This window comes from Borostomias antarcticus (genome assembly GCF_949987555.1).
Source record: "Borostomias antarcticus genome assembly, chromosome: 23".
Taxonomy (NCBI): Eukaryota; Metazoa; Chordata; class Actinopteri; order Stomiiformes; family Stomiidae; genus Borostomias; species Borostomias antarcticus.
This window is the reverse complement of record NC_140256.1, coordinates 6,410,844-6,429,217: the sequence shown is the minus strand read 5'-3', so window position 1 is coordinate 6,429,217 and position 18,374 is coordinate 6,410,844. Positions and strand designations below refer to the sequence as shown.

At 42.5% G+C, this 18,374-nt stretch overlaps 4 protein-coding genes across 4 annotated transcripts; all 4 read right to left on the bottom strand.

Annotated features, from left to right (window-relative positions):
- Positions 1–844: 844 nt before the first annotated feature.
- Positions 845–1,875, bottom strand: LOC311325009 (uncharacterized protein). The gene is made up of 2 exons (XM_084457634.1): positions 1,836–1,875; positions 845–1,733 (listed from the first exon to the last, which is right to left on the bottom strand). Exon 2 carries the CDS (start codon positions 1,708–1,710, stop codon positions 1,033–1,035), a length of 678 nt encoding a protein of 225 aa, XP_084313760.1. The 5' UTR covers positions 1,711–1,733; positions 1,836–1,875; the 3' UTR covers positions 845–1,032.
- A 2,710-nt stretch (positions 1,876–4,585) lies between these two features.
- LOC311324776 (uncharacterized protein) lies at positions 4,586–6,961 on the bottom strand. Its single transcript, XM_084457369.1, has 5 exons — positions 6,547–6,961; positions 6,283–6,446; positions 5,902–6,135; positions 5,508–5,717; positions 4,586–4,785 (listed from the first exon to the last, which is right to left on the bottom strand). Exons 1-5 carry the CDS (start codon positions 6,846–6,848, stop codon positions 4,589–4,591), a joined length of 1,107 nt encoding a protein of 368 aa, XP_084313495.1. The 5' UTR covers positions 6,849–6,961; the 3' UTR covers positions 4,586–4,588.
- An 80-nt stretch (positions 6,962–7,041) lies between these two features.
- Positions 7,042–8,358, bottom strand: LOC311325011 (immediate early response 3-interacting protein 1). The gene is made up of 3 exons (XM_084457636.1): positions 8,218–8,358; positions 7,771–7,872; positions 7,042–7,596 (listed from the first exon to the last, which is right to left on the bottom strand). The coding sequence occupies exons 1-3, from the start codon at positions 8,306–8,308 to the stop codon at positions 7,541–7,543; spliced, it is 249 nt and encodes an 82-aa protein (XP_084313762.1). The 5' UTR covers positions 8,309–8,358; the 3' UTR covers positions 7,042–7,540.
- Positions 8,359–10,942: 2,584 nt separating this feature from the next.
- Positions 10,943–15,859, bottom strand: LOC311325010 (mothers against decapentaplegic homolog 2). Its single transcript, XM_084457635.1, has 11 exons — positions 15,723–15,859; positions 14,461–14,852; positions 13,134–13,223; positions 12,736–12,929; positions 12,472–12,606; positions 12,290–12,364; positions 12,103–12,156; positions 11,774–11,986; positions 11,510–11,647; positions 11,226–11,370; positions 10,943–11,082 (listed from the first exon to the last, which is right to left on the bottom strand). The coding sequence occupies exons 2-11, from the start codon at positions 14,694–14,696 to the stop codon at positions 10,959–10,961; spliced, it is 1,404 nt and encodes a 467-aa protein (XP_084313761.1). The 5' UTR covers positions 14,697–14,852; positions 15,723–15,859; the 3' UTR covers positions 10,943–10,958.
- Between the last annotated feature and the right edge of the window lie 2,515 nt (positions 15,860–18,374).

Here is an 18,374-nt window from a genome sequence, read left to right as displayed (position 1 = left end):
CTCTCTGCCCTACCGCGAGTGAGTCCCCAACTCCCTCTACTGCCTGCTGGAGTGGTCTGATTAATGACAGACTGCCCCTCACATACGCCAGCAGACCCCCAATTATTCACCCTGCCAGGCCATCCTGATCTTGAAAGCTCACATTCGGTTTGTTGCCACAAGAAGATATGAATCACTACATATAGAGAAGACATGGATCTCTACAACAGATAATTTTAATGGTATTGCATTAGAATGTCCAAGTGTAAACACTAAACTGACAACTCTCTACTCTTTCAGACATGTACAAATGTAATAATATGCACTAATACTATCTGTATGTCCTGTCTCTCTTTCTTATATCATTAGATCAAGAGATTAATATTTTACAAATCTGATGTATTGAAGTGAAGCTTAAGAAAAACAGTCCATACATTGAAAATATGAAAAGTGTATTGAAAGTATAAAGCAAGAACATGAATGGGTCAGATCAACAGAATTTACTGTGCATTTCCCACAGACCCCATTCATTCTGATCATGGGTAAGAACATACAAGTAAACAGTATTGAAACAATATACAGGAAAAACATATGTTGTATAGTCTTGAAGCCTGGAGAAGTGTAATGTCAGTATAATCAACATAATAACATAAGTGCATTCCATTACATCCCAGATTGATACATATTTCCAATTCTTTGAAGTTGGCCAAGCAAGCACTGGCTAATGTGATTATGTCACTGTATGCACTATTTCACTGACATATACTGTTAATTCATACATAACACATAACATCCCCTAAATGGGAACATACATTACAGTAGATCACAGCTCATACATACAACACTGAATGAGCAGTGCTGGCAGACAATCGCTGACAATAGATTTAATTTGAGTTGACAGCAACCATATTGAGGTGTGCTTTGTCAATATGGACAAAAGTCCACAAAAGGTACAGTATAGGAGGGTATCAAGGATGAGACAAACAGATTAGTGAACGTCCACTGACTTCCCTCCACAGCAGTTTCATAGTATTCTAATCTTGTTTTGAATGGTCATAGAATAGTACAGAGACAGCAGCGCTTCTTCTTGGCAGGAGTCTCTGTTTCTGAAGCATGGGGAGGTTGAGGGAGCGGAGTTTCCTCTTTACCCACGAAGAGTGAGCCACTGGAGGTGGACAGCAACCTGCCACACACCAGGTCTGCGGCATTGCCGTCCATGATGGACATGTCTGTCACCGTCTTCTCCCTCAGAGACATGTCCCCGTCGTCATCGTCATCGATGAGGACAAACTCCTTGATGTAGACTTCCACTCCCAGGAGGCTGTGCATCTCCCCCGAGTCATCGATGGTGTGGGCGTCCATGAAGGTCAAAGTTGACGTTTCTGTTAGTGTCTCGTGTGCTTCTGCAGAATTGTCCTCGGGTCCTGAGCAGGCCTGGCTGGTTGTGTCACATATCAACGTGGACAGAGAGTCCTTCAGAACCTTCTGGTCCTTTATGCCCCCTTGGTCCCTGTCGTTTGCCCCTATGTCCGACAGAGAGAACACCCTTCCTTTGCCATCTTGGCCAAGGCCTTGAGGCTTCTGGGAGTGGCCATTATTCTCCATGGCGTGGGCATCACCAGGGCATGCCTCGAACGCCGCCCTCTGGCAGTCATCGTACACTCTCACGCTGTCCCTCTCTGTCGGGGAGGAGAGGCGGAGAGTGCTCTTGTCTCGTCTTTGTTTCATCATACGTTTTTCTGTGGCACGCCGAGCTGCAGCAGAGAAAGGAACGATTAGCGCTTGAACACCGGTTAAACCTGGTGTGACAGAAATCGTTTTCTCATACCACACACAGTTTCATACGATCCACGTACCAGCTTGAGCAGTGTGTCTTCAGAGACCATGCTTAGTGCTTGTGAGCATACCTGTGTGCAATAAATTGTAGAAATATTACATTTGCATGGCTATTTAGCTGTGATTACTGAAAGTTTGTTTCCAGTGTGGTGATTCCAAAATTCCAGCTGGTTTACTACATTCTAAACTACAAAATAAATACATAAATGGCTTAGAAGAGTGAAGTAGTGGCTTTTCTTGTGACAAAGTGAGAGTGAGGAGCAGTGAAGAAGGAACATGCTATCATTTAGAAGCCTACTGGCCTTTTAAGATTAATAAATGAAGTGAGTTCTTTCAACACAGCAAAAATAACTGTTTCCCAAAGGATCTGAACCCATTCAAGGAAGAGAGCATGTGATCTCAATTTAAGTGCAGTAACCAGGGGAAGGATGGGGTACTTGCTATAAGAACCCCCCCCCACACACACACACACACAAACCATTAACATATGAGGTAGGTAGGTAGTTAATACAAATTACATTTTTCTTAGTAATATGAAGCAAGTGAAAGACAAATACAGTAGCTCTCCCTAAAACACTAGGGAGACTGGAAAACACAACTGGAATAGTTTCATGGATTGGCCCTGTTACACTTGGCTGACTTCTACGCATGACAGACTATCCATAAATGAATAATAAGAAGAATGATGATGAGCACACGTAAAGGCAACAGCCAGCATCATAGTGTCTAAAGGACAATAGGTGAATAATTGATGTACATGATTCACTAAAAACACTTTTTAAATGTATTACTTATATACACTACATTTTTATTACTATATCCTGTATTATACTGTCTTTATTACCATTATCTTGTTATTATTATACTAAAGAATTTTACTTCGCTGTACATGTACAAATGATGTAACAATAAAGGCATCTGAATCTGTATTATTTAGGCATCATTGTTCTGGTTTCCAATCACAAGCACTCACTTGTGGCAGTTCTTGACTAGTTAACAATGTGAGATTATGCGACTATAATTCTGACAGACGGACAAATGAGATTATACACCCATATAAAATGTATTATACAGTGTTAATCATAGTGATAATTAATAATTCCTTACCTATAGAACCATCTGTTTACGTGCTCACATCTCATAGAATTGTTCCATAATGCTGTCTCCCATCTAGTCATGGTGCTCTTAGGAGGGTGTAAACACAGCTGGTTTGGCATATGAAGAGGGAATAAGAAGATGTCAATTACATTACTTAACAGTACATTGAAATTCAGAAACAGTGTATGTAAGTGTTTCTTCAGTTACTTAAAAATGAGCTCCTTGCCTACAGACAGGTCAAGTCAGAAGTATTCAAATGAAAAGATAAAAGTGTACAATTCAAAGGTACAATCCCAAAACAAATCATTTACACAGCTACACTAAACATAAATATTTTTTTTTGACATTGACTAATTGACATTGTCATTCTGCACATAACATCTAGCCACAGCATTGCACAGCAAAATTAAATGTATTACTGTATATACTCATAATAGTGTTCTACTAAAAGCCCCAGAATGCACCTACTGTAGCCAGTATCAAGACTTGAAGGCAAAGTGATACTACCAAAAGCAGAGTGGTGGTCCTCTACAGTTTCTCCAGCAATGAAAGGAGTTACAGAGAAGTCATTAAAATCACATGCTTCAGTCAATGAGCAGGAAGACGATAGATGAATATCATGGGGCTCTATTCAGTTCTTCACTCTCCAGTGATGTGAAGGCGCTACAGAGAGGCATTTCATCCTCGTCTCTCCCCCTCCCCACATACACCCCCCCCCCCACACACACAACCCACACCCCATACACTCACACGACACAAAGGCAATACTCTGTAGCAGAGGCGGTCATGGGATGCTCCAATGATTACATTCACTGCACATACAGTACAGCCATACATGTTCTGATCACCATGGTCTGAGAGTGAGCATTGATCAGACTTATTGTTGACATGAAATGAGAGCAGGGACTTTCCAAATAAGGCATGTTCTTCATCTCTAAAAGGCACACATCAAAGCCCACATGCTGCACATCTCTCTTCAAAACCTAATTTTCCCTGTGTGACATTGAGCATTTAAATGCCTGCCTTTTTCATTTGCAGAAATGTGGGTGGGTGTTGTTTGGATGTGAATAGACCACATTGACATAAAATCTATCTAAAGTTTCCTCTACACAACATGTCAGAGAACAGTTAGATACTGTATATTGATCCACCCATGTCTTCATCTCTCATGTTAGGAACCATCACTCTATATTTGTGCAGGGAAACCTGGAAATCCCTTCTTTTTGTCCCGTTACCAAATGTTTTATGATGAATAATACAGAAGAGACTTTCACATAGCCTACTGTACATGAAGGCAGTGAACAAGAGTATCAAACTGATCAAATATTCAGGAGTCTGCAGCCCCCGTGGGGACCATGTCTGCATTAGCAGAAGCCTGATTACTACTCAAGTGGACATATCCCACAAAGAGATGAATCTACTGTATGTTACATCACATAACCTATTCAATAAAACAAATACTCAAAAAATACTAAACATGGATTAAAAAATTCAGGAATGGATGTCGAGAATATAATATACATTTATGACAACTATAAAACATATGGATGATATGTTTGTGTAGATAAAGGATCAGGGGCACTACACTATTTCCTGTTATTAGGAAAAGATAATTGTCCCATGCAGAATTTTAACTATCAACCTTTTATTATGCAACATTATTCACATCCTATATTTAAGTCCTACAGATCTGTCCAATGACATTAAGCACCCTTGTCCTGGACTGTTCCATTTGGAAGCTGAAACCATTTGAAGAAGATTGTCTTTCCTCCGGTGCGGTCTCCTGATACTTGATGATCACCTTTCCAGGTACTAACAAAGCCTCTTTGAAGTGGGCAGTGACAGAGATGGGGGCTCTGATGGCTTCAACTCCTGGGGATCAAAGAAAATTCAAGAGGATGATCATGCAGCAGCACCCTGTTGCGTTTACTTCTTCAACTTAAAGGGGTCGTTCAGAATTTTGGACATAGAGCCTCATTTACGACTTAATAATGTTGTTGATTGATAAAGAACATTTTCAACTGATTCCATGCCGTCCCTCTTTCTGGCGTAAGCGGCATACCAATGCTAGCGCTATCGAACCAAAATGGATAGTAGGCTATTCAAAGAAAACTCACTTACAAACACTCCAAACAAGTAAGGATCGCCAGATAAACTACACTCTTCATCAAAATCACACCCTTTCAAACGTGGCCATCTTCTGTTCATTGTTGTTGTGAAGACAATGGTGCCGGCTACTTGTGTATCGCTCCACCTCCCTATTTACAGAGAGAGCCATGTAGGTCCGAACAAACGAATGGGTTCAATGATAGTTGGGCTTCAAAAATGATGGTATAAAAACTCAAATGAGCCCCCAATAGACTGTCATCCTATTTGGGTGCATTGTGGAGTGTTTAAGTGAGTTTTCTTTTGATTGCTAGCCGTTTCTACTGCATTGCGCTAGCATTAGTATGCCACACCGCTGGAAAAAGAGACAGCATGGAATCAGCTGAAAATATTATCCATCAATCAACAACATTATGTGCAAAATTCTGAACTACCCCTTTAACACGAGGTACATGTACACTAGTACTGTCACTATGTGCGGTTGGTACCTTTGTGCTTTTCTATTTCTGCCAAGCATTTAGACAACATCCATAGACTGGGAGCAGTGAGGCATTTGTAACCCAGGAGTCTGACTGGGATGGTTAGGAGATGATGTGCTGAATAGTCAGAAAAGGCCCAGAAGCACTTCAGCCCGGTGGTCCACGGGACGTTGACATCCACCTTTTTTACATCACCTGGCTCTGGATTATAAACTTGACCTATCAAAAGAAAATGAGAGGGAGAGAGGAAAGGAAATAAAGAGAGAAAGACATTCTTGTAGAGGTTGTTGTGGTTCTGGTCAACTCAACCAAATAATAGCCTGTCACTTAGTGCCCCTGGGGTAATCAATATGCCCCAAGGTTCCATTGATTGTGTAGGAAAAGGCCTAGAAGGCCTACTCACATTCAGATATTGGCAGCTTGTTTGCTTTTTTCTCCTTGCTCTGAGAAAGCAGTGTCAGAACACTCTCCCATACTGGCTGGCTGGTGCGAGAGATGGCACTGAGGGAGATGTCCACCTCCACCCCAGCATCGACAGGCCGGTACTCAAGGACATGAGCCTGCAGCATGAAGGGCCCCTTCTTCAGCTCATCTATTGGCTGAAATGTCTTTAAGCTCTGGTGAACCCTGACAAGACCTGGGGGATCAATATACAAGTCAAAACATTAAGACTTTATTAATGGGGGGATTAATCACCTGTTAGATCAAAGATTCATATTTAAATTCAATGTGAATTCAACTCCATTTGAGTAACCTACAAAGACATGAGGATAGGACGCCTTACCCACTGGGCTCAGCCTGAAGCTTTGAGCAGTTAAGACAATCACCATCAGCCGCAAACAGAGGATCTCTGGGTAACACAGTGGGACGTCTCTGTATTCACAGTCTGGATAATCCCAACCATATCCTGCTGCACTGCAGAACCTCCTCAGGTCGTCAGTGTTCAGCCTGTGAAACATTAGCCTATGTCACCTCAAATGTCTCACATTGGCCTTCAATGTACTATGTGGGACATCATGTAACGGTCTTGGGATGTCTCTGGATTTACCTGCAATTGAGAATAGTGAAGGCAGCCCCGTCTTTCGCATCGCACGCGTACAAGTGACCCTGTTTTTTGCGAAGAGCTTCAACAAAATATTTGACAAAAAGATACCCAAAACTTGGGATTCTCTGGCAACAGTCGAACACAACATTGGTTTTCAGTAGTTGGTGAGAGCAATAGAAGTGTGTATACAATACATATAATAATGCTGCTGATACAGGGAGCGCTACAACTCCAATGAGGCTCTGAACTTCTGCCATTTCTTTCGAGGGCAAACTGACGGTGTTTTCAATGGTGGGCGTGAGCATAAGAACGCAGGTACAAGTTACCGGTAATCATTGCATAGCTAATGCGCAAAGGAATGCGTCTCTTCCCAATGCGTCATTATTTAAAATATATGGTGTACTTTTCGAGGTCCCTGTCCCTGGCTAACTTAACTTCCGAAACATGCCTCGATACGGGATACGCTCTAGGACAAAAAGAACGGGGAAATATCAACGGTACAGTAATATCTAAAAGGCTTTATTTTAGAGCATTTTAGATTTTGCAGTTAAACACAATTTAATTGTCTTCAGTATGAGACACAAGATCAACAATGGTGTTATACAGCAGGCATGTCTGACATTCATCTCCAATTCTTTTTTTCTTTTTTTTAAATAAAACTATTTCCAGATATGGAAAATATGGAACTTGGAAATATGAACCAATCACTAGTTCCCCCTATAACTATAAAATAAACGGAATCCAATCCTGTGTATCAGTAGATAATGTTAAATAACCCCAAAGCAACTGTAGGCACTTTTTTTTATTATTCTGTCCTGATTTGTGCTCTACCATGACAGTGTTTCAAATAGCCATCAGTGTGTGTGAGACAGAGAGAGGGAGAGAAGTGTAGATTGTTCATCATGGTCGATGGTGGTTGGTTCCTGCAGCCATCCCTGGAGCGTCTACGGTAGGTCGACTTGTATGTTCAGTTCATTTCCTCTCAACTCTCCTCTCTTCAACCAAACAGCAGTAACAACACAATGCAGACAGAATTCACTGCTATCAAGGGCACTGCAAGGTGAGAAAGGATTAGATAAGAGGTGAATAGACGCATTGCAATTCAACTAATAACATTTCAGAGTTTCAACGGCCTGCAAAATAGAGCAACTTGCCGCTTGGAAACCCAAACAAATGCTGCAAGACATCTATTATTTCAAAGCTAATTTCTAGAGCAGCATACTGTACCTCTCATCACTGTTCTCACAGAGCGTATAAGGTTCATGAGTTGCACTTTGATTCCTGGTTCATCTCCAAACCCTCCCACACTTTGGTCCACACCCCAACCAACTGCGGAAAAGAATTAACTTTAGAAATGTGATACAAATCAAATATTTACACTGGGGGCAACAAAATAAGGACATTTGCGCACACGCCAAAGCAATGTTTTTGCTCACTAGCACATATTCGAAAAGAATGAACAAGCCTGGTTGGAAACAATATTGGGCCGCTAGTTACCTCGCACGTTTTCATTAGTGCTTGCTGACAGTTAACTTACCTGCCTTTTTGGTCAGGTAACTAGTGGCTACAGCTACTTTAGCTAGCACTGACGTTAGCTAGCTAGCACTAGCTTGGCAACTAATTTAGCACACAATGAGAGACGACAAAAAAAACGCTGCAGATGAAGTTACTTACTTTTACTTAAAAATCTTTCTTCGTGTAATACGGAGACCGCATTAACGCATAAAATCGCTGCTTGGATAAGGGCATATAACGTAAAAGCCATGTTAGAGGTGTAAAGCTTAAAGCCAAGGGCTCACGTAGCTAGCTAACGTTAGCTATTTACATCTGACGACGACGTTGACTAGAGGTATGGTAGCCTTGCTTGTACAAATTCAACGAGTTTGTTTTCAGTTTGACTTCTGCCAGAAGAACGTACCACCGTAGACAAGTGAACTAGTCGGTGTGTGCTGCGAATTAACTAAATAGCTCATATATGAGCCAGCATCTTCTTCAACCGACTAACTATGTACTGAATATTGTACCTGAAAACAAAGGTTCGTAGTGGGCTACTACTAGTGTGCTTGAAATCATCAGTATCTGTGTACTGATTGAAGAAAATTGGGCAGCAGTCAGCAGAAATTCAAGTGTTCAAGTATGCCCATTTCCGGGTGTGGAGAGGGATAATCTATAAGCAAAAAGGATGAACTTGCTGCTGAGATACACTGCACCATGGGAGATATGTATGAAGCATGAACAGGTGTACAATGGGGATAAGCATAGGCATTCAGGAGTAAAATCATACAAGAGCTGAAAAAACCATGAAGCAAGAGACCGGATCATCATGAGAATAAAAATCTTTATTAGTGTTTTATGAAGTCTGCATAATATGCCACACGCCTGAGAAGCTTATGGTCAAGAAAAGAACTGCTCTATCAATACCGCCCTCTACTGGTAAAACAACTGCGACAACTACTGTACTGACTGCTTTGCAAAAGATTACTGTTAAATACACACATACTGTACTACTGTTATGTATATCATGTACGTCTGGTCCACTTCAGATTTGTAAATGTTTTCTCTTCACATTCATATGTTGTAGGCCAAAGATAAAAGACTGTAACACTGGACCCTACACATGGTTCAGTTCCCCAAATCCAAACTCACTAGGTGCACTTACAAAGTACAATCACTAGTGTCGTAAGGTAAACACATTTACATCAATAAAGTTGTAGGGAGAAAACAGGTGTTGTTTATATAAAAAAAAAAAAAACTTGCAACAGCCACAAAATGACAATAATGGCAGACTGCAAGCTCATAAGTCTTGTTGTACATACTGTATTTCATAAACAAGAACAAATACAATACACACACTAACACAGAATGTCCCAGTGTGCAGTTTCATTCTCTCCTCTCTGATGTAAGAAACTGGAATACTGCCATGTTCCCGTAACATTTGAAAGTCAATGTTTTCTGGTTGACCTTTAATCGCCTACTGAGCACCAAATGACTAAAAAGTCAAATGTGTATTTGAAAAAGTGAAGAGATGAATGACTCAAAGTTCATACAACATGCCTCTGGAATGAAATAACCATTACAGGAAAATAAGTAGATCTTAGGTTACAGGCATCTAGACTGTGAGTAATTAAAATGCACCAGTTTACTTTGAAAAGAAAAGAAAACATCATGTCTAAGTTATGTGGGGCAGTGATTTTCTTACTGAGAGAAGGGCTGAATTTGGAATTAGATTCAAGCGGAACCTTAAATAAAACAGGAATGATCCATGCCCTCCATAGATTGCAAGCCATGTCATTTAAAAACAGGTGTGGTCTTGAAAATATTACTTTAATAAAAAGTGAACGACAGAAAATCTAAGTATATTTATATATAAAAATACATGAGAATACAAAAAAGTAGCAAAAGAAAGGGGATATAGGCTAAAAACAATATAGAATGAAATTCATTGATACCTTCAATTCTCCAAGTGAAATAACTTTTTAATGCTTCAACTTGGAGACCTGGACACACCCAGCGACACGTCAAAAAACGCTTTACAGCTGATATTCTCTGGTCCCTGCCCAGCACACCTGGACCTGACCTAGCCCAGAGCTTACTAGCCTGCATACCAGGCTACTTCTTGTGGTGCAAATGAAACTTACCTAGAAAACTGAGGAGGGTGCCATATAATGACAAAGAGCTATAATGTAAACTACAGCTAGATCGATTTTTGCAGTTTTAATTATTTTTCCTAAACATTCCTATATGTCCATTAAGAGGTGTGTCTTATAACGACACACATCTGGAATTAGAAAAGGAAATATTCTGACAAGGGGTGAAGTCAATTAAGAAATTAAACCTTACAAACATCATGTAGCATTTTCTTTAGCGGAAAAAGGCCATAATTTCTGAACTGGGCTAACAACTCTCCCTGACCATAAGAGATGGATCCTAATTCCCCAGAGAAAAGTGAACTCGGGGCCAAAAGATAGATGGACGAGTTTAACCAAAATTCATTTTAGCATTCAAGCTTGTTTAACATATAGAACCATTTTCCAGTACTGAGAGACTATTTGCAGATATTTTTTGGTATTTCCCCTCTTCCAACAATTAATTCCTGGACTTTTAAAAACCAATATACATTTTATTTGTACCACAAATAGATCTAATATTAAGGATTTGGGGGAAAGCAATTTAACAAGGTGCATGACAGATGGGTAACAAAGTGCCAAATTCTATACTGAAAAGTCTCACTGTGTGAGTGTGTGTGTGTGTGTGTGTGTACATATCTGTTCAAAGTTAAAACAGGGCCATGGCGCTAGGCCACAAATACTATGTAGTATGTTACAGAAATTCATTCTGCATTTTTTTATGATAGGACTCACAAGTTAGAATTTCATGAACTTTGTGTGGGTGACGTCTTGGGTTGTTTTCTAGCATTATGACATACTGGAGCAGCGTACAGACGGGGAACCCATCTGAGTCAGAACTTTGTCCAGCCACTGCAGGGGTCCATTCAAATGCAGTTCGATCCAGCAGGGAGTGCTTGTGACAGTCTGCCGTCTTAGAGAAAAAAACAAATAACCCAATCACTCATAATTCAAGAAAAGAATATCAAAACTAACCGATCCGGTGTCTCCTTCTCTTCCTTCAATAACAAGGCATCTTTATCATCCTTCTGTTGAATAGACCTGGTTATGGTTTACCTGTATTCAGCCCCCCAGCCTTTAACGAAGCTCATGCGAATGGTGCACATCCTGGTGAGCTGGTAGACAGCTTCGAAACCTTGGTTCACTGACTGGGCCAGCAATGCTGCAAACTCCTGGTTGTTGAAGATCTTCAGGTTACAACCTGAGGGGCAAGGGGAGAAAAGAACAAAACAGTCACACTCGGAACACACTCGGAGATTAAAACCACATTCATTTAGTAAACCATACAGTAGATCTCTCAAAGCCCTTTTATAAGAGTGAGATGATTTTTGCCTTCTTACCTGGAGGAATTTTGCACACTGTTGCTGGGTGCCACCCATACCGCTGGTTGCAGTTTGGACTTTGAACAAAGATGGCGCTGTCACTCAGACACTCGGCAAACACCTCTCCGCCAATATAGTACAGCCTGACTCCTCTTCCTGTTGAAAATTAGACAGTGAACTCTTAAATTCAACAGGCAACCGTAGGGCTGCTCGTTTCAGCTGCTCACAATTGCACTAGTAGGATGGGTTCAGAAATACTCTTCTGTTCTCTCACTGTTTTACCTATGTGCCTCCTGGTCATCTCCACAGTGGCATTCCTGTTGACATTGGACAGCAGGCCCAGACAGAAACGCTCGGAGTTGGAGGGGTCTGTGAAGCCGTCCACAGTCAGCGATGGCTGCGAGGCGTGGAACGTCTCTCCAACACGCTGGTTGAGCTCGTAGTAGGCTATGGAGCACCAGAACGCCGGTTCGGAGTAGGTCACCGGCTGCAGATCTGCAAACAGACAGGAAATAAAAGTTTGAGTTTACGAAACAAAAAACTGGCATTCAACTATTACTGAATGTGGTTGTTAATTTCACTAGCATGTTCCGAGAGGTGGTTCATCTTACCCATGCTGTGATTGACAGGGGAGAGGGTGCTGGGGGACAATTCAGCAGGAGAACCTGACACGGGAGACAAGGATATGAGTTGTTCACGTTTCAACAGTTGGAATTGGTCAATTGCAATGCCACCCATGCAAGAACAAATCATTACAGCCTCCTAGAAGGCAAACAGACATGGGTAGGCTCAGTGTACCTGTGTCCATACTTTGGTTCATCTGTTGATCACTGGCCTCCCCATCCTCACTAATATAGCCAGGTGGTGGCGTTTCTACAGTAACAGAAGGACAGAAAAAAAAAGTTTAGTTGAGAGGGAGAGAGAGGTTGTCAATTTAAAGTATATATCTGCATATTAATTCACTTGTTAGGTGGACTGACCTGGTATGTAGTTGTTTGGGGGTTCGATGCCTGCAGGAAAGTTTGTGTTCTCAGGTATGGAATGGGTGTAATCATCAAGAGGAGGCAGTTCTGTCAGAATCTCAGAGTGTCGTGGCACGAGTACAGGAGGCAGAACTGGAAGAATAGCAGACAGAAGATGAGAATGTGAACTGGGCAAAGCCTGTTAGCCTCCATCCCTGCCCAACAATAAGAGTTTGAAAGAAGTTAGCATTTCTCACACACACGATTCAGAGGCAAACCTACCTGGGGTCTCGACCCTCTGGTAGTGGTAGGGGTTGATGCAGACCTCGTCCTTCTTGAGATGGAAGGCGTACTCGCAGGCCTCGATTGCGCGCAACTCGTGGTGGCTGTGCAGGTCGGGCCATCGCCACAGACGGCAGTAGATGACATGAGGAAGACCCTTCTTGTGAGAAACTTGCAGGCGCCCGTCCAGAGATCTGATTGGTGTGCAACGAGGAAGCAGGCGGGGTAAGGAAGACGGGAGAAAGGGGAAGCAGGAGGGAGGGTATGAAAAAGGAGGGTGTGTAGGAGTGTTGAGAAACAGGAGCAGATATGTTTTCAATTTACCCTCACACCGCTTTGAAATGACAACTGCTCACTGATAGGTTGTATGTGACACCACATAAGTTGAGGATATTCACCTGGTTTGGTCAGGGTAGCTGTATAGGCCTGAGGTATCCCACTGTTCTATCGTATTTGGTGTACTCAGTCCCCATATTTCAGAGCAATTGCTGTGCACAGAGAAAACAACAAAACAGAAAAAACAAAAACAAATAATAAACATGGGACATGGATCATTCAGAAATAGCAGTATGGGTAATGTAAACATTAAAAGGCCTCTTTTATTAGTATCATTTAGTAGGAGACTTCTAATTGTTTGAGTTGTGTGACTGAAAGGCAGCCACTTCAAATAAGAGAAGCCTTTTGACAGAATTAAGAAAAACATAAAATGGAATACACTGATTTAACCCACTTGTATACAAAAACTGGTCTGTGAGACAAATAACATTTTAAACAGCTACCATGGCATTGTATACAACATTCAAAATAACTGAAACCTTTCCACTACATCTTGTACGTCAGAAGCAATGCAATCTGGACACACTCACGTAAACACAGAAACACACAATGGGAGAAAAGAAGAGGAGGGGTAACCTTGGAAAACAGTACTTTTCCATTTCAAACACCCTCAACATTTAGCTCAATGACACTGATGGACACACACAGACTGAATGATCCGAAATGTAACTCAAGAAAGAAAGAAATGAAATGGGGAAATATGACAGGGTAGTTGCTGCTGAAGTAACAGTATTGTAACCACCTTAATCACATTAATGATCTCTGAAGGGGCACCAAACTAACTACCATAACAAAAGCATAGCTCGCCTTTTTTCAAATTCCAAAATAACTCTGATGTACATTAGATACAAACCATAACACAGCACGCTAACAATGAGGTTTGGGACTAGCTTGTATCAAACTACTCGACAGACAATACATTAATAGTTATCTAATAGTACACACATCTGACGAAGTACGTGGCAGCTGGTTCATCTAAAACACACTTTTCCCAGAGAACTTGGTCTGGCACTTCAAGGCTGACTGGCTGATAAGGACAATGTTCTCACACTCCGTTGTACCTCCTCCCCAGTCAGATGGACTCAATATGCATGACTGAGCATTAGCCTGCATCGCATAACTGTCCGTGTCATTCACAAACAAAACTACCATAGCACCATTCTTAAATCTAGTGGAGGCTGGGGGGCATAGGTAAAATAAATCTTGATTTTAGGGTACAAAGTAGGTTACTACTAGGTATAGTGTAATGCAGCAGACATGTTATGCACTCACAGGTGAAGCATTCATATCCAACTATAAACATTACACCCTCAAGTTCTGACTGCAGCACGGTAGTTCTCTTCTAGAGACCAAAGTCACATGAACGATGTTCTGAGCAAAGTGACATACCTGGGGATGGTGACACACTTGGTATTGCAGTTCTGTGTGGTGATGGCCTTCTCCAACTCATCCAGCTGGCTAGTCTTTTTCAGCTTCTTGACCAAGCTCTTGACAGCTTTCTCACACCACTTCTCCTCCTGGCCATTCTGCTCTCCACCCCCTGCTCCTCCAGGCCCACTAGCAGACTTCTTCCACCCAAGCAGCCTCTTCACAACCGGAGGGGTGAATGGCAAGATAGAGGACATTTTAGGGTGTCGTGGGGGGGGGCAAGAGAACTCAAACTAACACACACACGCAGAGGCAGAGGGGACCGGGAGGTGCAGTTTGGCCCTTGCTCTGGTGTGGTCCCTCTTGTTTTGCAAGGTGTCACAGGGCCGGTCTGTTCCGATAAGATGGGATACCTAATGAGAGAAATTCAAACAAAGAAATAAAGCATTACCGTCATATCGACGTGATTTACAAGCCTGCATTAAAACGACTGGAATGTTTTCTTAAGTTAATGGGTTAACATTAGCTAGGCTAAATGAAAACCTAATCATATGTTAGCTAGTTAAGTTAACTAACGTTTCAGAAATAATTAAGCAAGCTAACTACGACCAACATCCCAATCTTCAACATGAGCAATGAGAGGAACACATTAACCAATGTTCGCCCATTTAGCGAGCCAGCTAGAGACAGTTTGTAGTCTTTCAGTATCTTCAACAGCGGCTAGCAAGCTTGCTACCATGGCAAAAGTGAAGACCGGTCGGTGAGTGTTTATTCACGCAAGCATTTTGTAGACAAACAACGTGATTAATTGACCGCCAAGTATAAACACTAACGAACAAGCTGGAGTGGAGTACTTGTTACTGGACTTGGAGCAAATCAAGACTAACACATTGTGGTGGAAAAAAAACGTTCGCTAGCAAGCTAGCTAGTTGACTATCGCTTGCTAGGTAGCTAGCTAGCTAAACCTTTTGTTGTGCCAGCAATTTACCCTGCTGGCGCAACAATTAGCCGTTAGCTAGCTAGCTGATGGCCTAGCTTGCTAGCTAGTAGGTTTGATGATCTGTGTTCCAAGTAGCTTCAGCTAGTGCTAGCTAACTCTGGCTAGCAAGTAGATACGATGTATTTCATAAACGTTAGCTAGCCAACTAGATAGATGACTCGCTAACAAACCAGACAGTAACAAGCAAAATATGGCTGAGCCCCTTAACGTTACACTAGCTATCTGGCTAGCACAGCTTGCTAACAACACATCCCAAAACCAGCAATCAAAAGCGTTGAATTACCCCGATTATGGGATCGCGAGCTCCTCTATTTGTGAATACGATGCACAAAGCACAAAGGAAAAACTCCTTAAACTAAAGGACTGTTGCCTCAAAATGATGGCTAGCTAGTAAATGTATTTCGACGAGGAGATTGTTGCCTTTTCTCAAGTTGCTAGCCAGCTGCCAATGGTAGCTAGACTTGACAAAACACTCTAGCAAGCTAGCTGCATCCACAATCTTAATCCCTCCTCTCACAATTTGATTGGTGAAGTGCTACGTCTTACATGCATTGGATTGGTTCATACCCATGGCAATCGCAATTGTTTATTTGACAGCATGGCTTGCTTTACTATCTGTCATATCTCGGGGAGGATCTATTTGATGCTGACTCTTCTTTTTTTTTTGGTGACATAAATTGTAAAAAAAAACGTTTCTCTCTTTCTCTACTAAGCAAAACAAGATGAGGAAATTTTTTTTCCCGAGGATTGCAGGTAGATCATATGTTCCTCATATATAGAAACAATATTCACTACAGTAATGGTTTTATGGGAAACGTTTGATAAAATTATTTGTTGTTGATAAATGATATTTCAACATAAAACAAAATAACTGCCTGGATTCACCCTTGATTCTCAACAACCAAGCCCCTCCCTCAATCTACTGATTGACCACACCTGGCATCATTATAAAGTGCTAACTTTCATCACCTGTAACATTTGTTCAGTTTGTAGCCATGGCTCTATGTTTGGTTGCATTTGTAGTTATTCTTAAATTCCTAGGGTCTTTGCAAGGTGAGAAAGATTGTTCCTCCCAATAATACCCTTCACCCCCTCTCCTGAAATGCCTCGCTGCAGTCTCTTCACTGAGTATTGACCTGACATTCAAGTGTCAAGAGTTCAGACTTGACTGTATGACTTGTCAACCTGACCTTTAGACAAAGGTGAAAGATTTTTTATTATTGTGCACTTCTCCCAAACAGCTGGGTCAGTCGGGATTGAGGTGCGCCCCCACCTTAAGTGCAGCCTTGGTTCTAAACCGTGCAGTGATGGAACAGAGTGTGTTCTCTACAACCATTTGTGTGATGGAGAAAGTGACTGTGGGGATGGTTCGGATGAGGAGGGCTGCACCGTGCAATGCAACACAGGTAGGACTTTTATTTTCTTTCTAAAGGATAGAAGCCATAGGGGTGCTGCTTAGTAAAATGAGCAACCCCCCCTGTCCACACCTAACCTTGGGGACACCCAAGTGTATGAATATCAATTAAGTTTGTGTCACTGTTTAACAAGTCAAATGTGTTTTTCAACCGTGAAGGTCAGTTCCAGTGCGCCCATGGGAAGAAGTGCATAGACCAGAGTCAGGTGTGTGACGGCATGGCCCATTGCCAGGACCGCTCTGATGAGATGAAGTGTGTGAAAATCATGGAGGGCTGTGACTACCACTGTGACAACAGGAGCCGCTGCATCCGTGACACCTTCCTCTGTGACGGGGAGAGGGACTGTATGGATGGCACTGACGAGGCCAACTGTGGTGGGTTCTTCTATCCAAGGCCTAATGGTGTACTGTTGAACTTATTGTGTAACTAGTGTAACTATTCTTTTATAACTATTCCTCCTTGAATGGCTTTATACTATCTCCATGTTACATTCCCCTCAATCTGGGTGGGTAGGGGTTCTACAACCACCAGGGTCTCTCAATCTCTCAATATTCTTATCTTGGAGATGTTTTGCTCAGTATTTTATCCTCTTCCTAGATTCGGTTGACAGCGATGGCGTGGAGGTCCCCACCACCCCGTCTGCACCTGTCAAGTGCCCACTGGGCTCCAAGTTCTGTGACGACCAGACTGAGTGTGTTCTCTACAACCATGTGTGTGACGGGGAGGCTGACTGCAGGGATGGCTCAGACGAGGAAGAGTGCTCATCAGAGTGCGATAGAGGTCAGAAAACCCTGCAGCGATGCATGATTTACATGATACAACCTTTGAGTAGGCATTCACATTTACAGTCCCTGTGTGCTGTGCACACTCCACAGGTCAGTTCCAGTGCGCCCATGGGAAGAAGTGCATACACCTTAGGCAGGTGTGTGACGGCGTGGCCCAGTGCCAGGACCGCTCTGATGAGATGAAGTGTGTGAAAATCATGGAGGGCTGTGACTACCACTGTGACAACAGGAGCCGCTGCATCCGTGACACCTTCCTCTGTGACGGGGAGAGGGACTGTATGGACGGCACTGACGAGGCCAACTGTGGTCAGTGCTTTTTTCTCTTCCTGTAAAAAAAAAAGTCTAATGGTTGTGGAGAAACCTGAAATGTCAAGATGCACTGTCGGCGACTGTGATCTTCCAAGGCCACGGCCACTTTTTTAGTATTGGGATAGAAACTACCCCAGGGGTTTTGTCTTGCCCTCTTGTAATTTCCCACCATGTTGCTCACACCCATCCAATGCAGTGAGATCAGTGAGTGATACAAGTTTGAGATCAAACGTTAACTTCGACTTGCTTCTCGCCACAGTCGAGCAGAGCTGCAGCGGTGGGGAGTTCCGCTGCGGTAGTGGCCAGTGTGTGTCCGTGAGCATGCGCTGCGACGGCCATCCTGACTGCAGAGACCGCTCAGATGAGGAGGGCTGCACCAAGCCGCCGGAGTGCACCACCCAGCACCGCTGTCCCCAGACCCAGGAG

Bases quoted from the DNA above. Each gene is read 5' to 3' on its own strand.
- LOC311325011 (XM_084457636.1), bottom strand. From the start codon at position 8,308: ATGGCTTTTACGTTATATGCCCTTATCCAAGCAGCGATTTTATGCGTT. The intron at 7,873-8,217 runs GTAAGTAACTTC...TCTTTTCCGCAG, and splicing joins AGAAAGATTTTTAAGTAAAA to TTGGTTGGGGTGTGGACCAA. The intron at 7,597-7,770 runs GTACAGTATGCT...CTCACCTTGCAG, and splicing joins TGTGAGAACAGTGATGAGAG to TGCCCTTGATAGCAGTGAAT.
- LOC311324776 (XM_084457369.1), bottom strand. From the start codon at position 6,848: ATGCTCACGCCCACCATTGAAAACACCGTCAGTTTGCCCTCGAAAGAA. The intron at 6,136-6,282 runs GTAAGGCGTCCT...TTGATCCCCCAG, and splicing joins CTTCAGGCTGAGCCCAGTGG to GTCTTGTCAGGGTTCACCAG. The intron at 4,786-5,507 runs GTACCAACCGCA...TTTGATCCCCAG, and splicing joins AGAAATAGAAAAGCACAAAG to GAGTTGAAGCCATCAGAGCC.
- LOC311325010 (XM_084457635.1), bottom strand. From the start codon at position 14,696: ATGTCCTCTATCTTGCCATTCACCCCTCCGGTTGTGAAGAGGCTGCTT. The intron at 12,607-12,735 runs GTAGGTTTGCCT...CTATTCTTCCAG, and splicing joins CCAGAGGGTCGAGACCCCAG to TTCTGCCTCCTGTACTCGTG. The intron at 11,083-11,225 runs GTAAACCATAAC...TTTTTCTCTAAG, and splicing joins GGCTGGGGGGCTGAATACAG to ACGGCAGACTGTCACAAGCA.
- LOC311325009 (XM_084457634.1), bottom strand. From the start codon at position 1,710: ATGATGAAACAAAGACGAGACAAGAGCACTCTCCGCCTCTCCTCCCCG.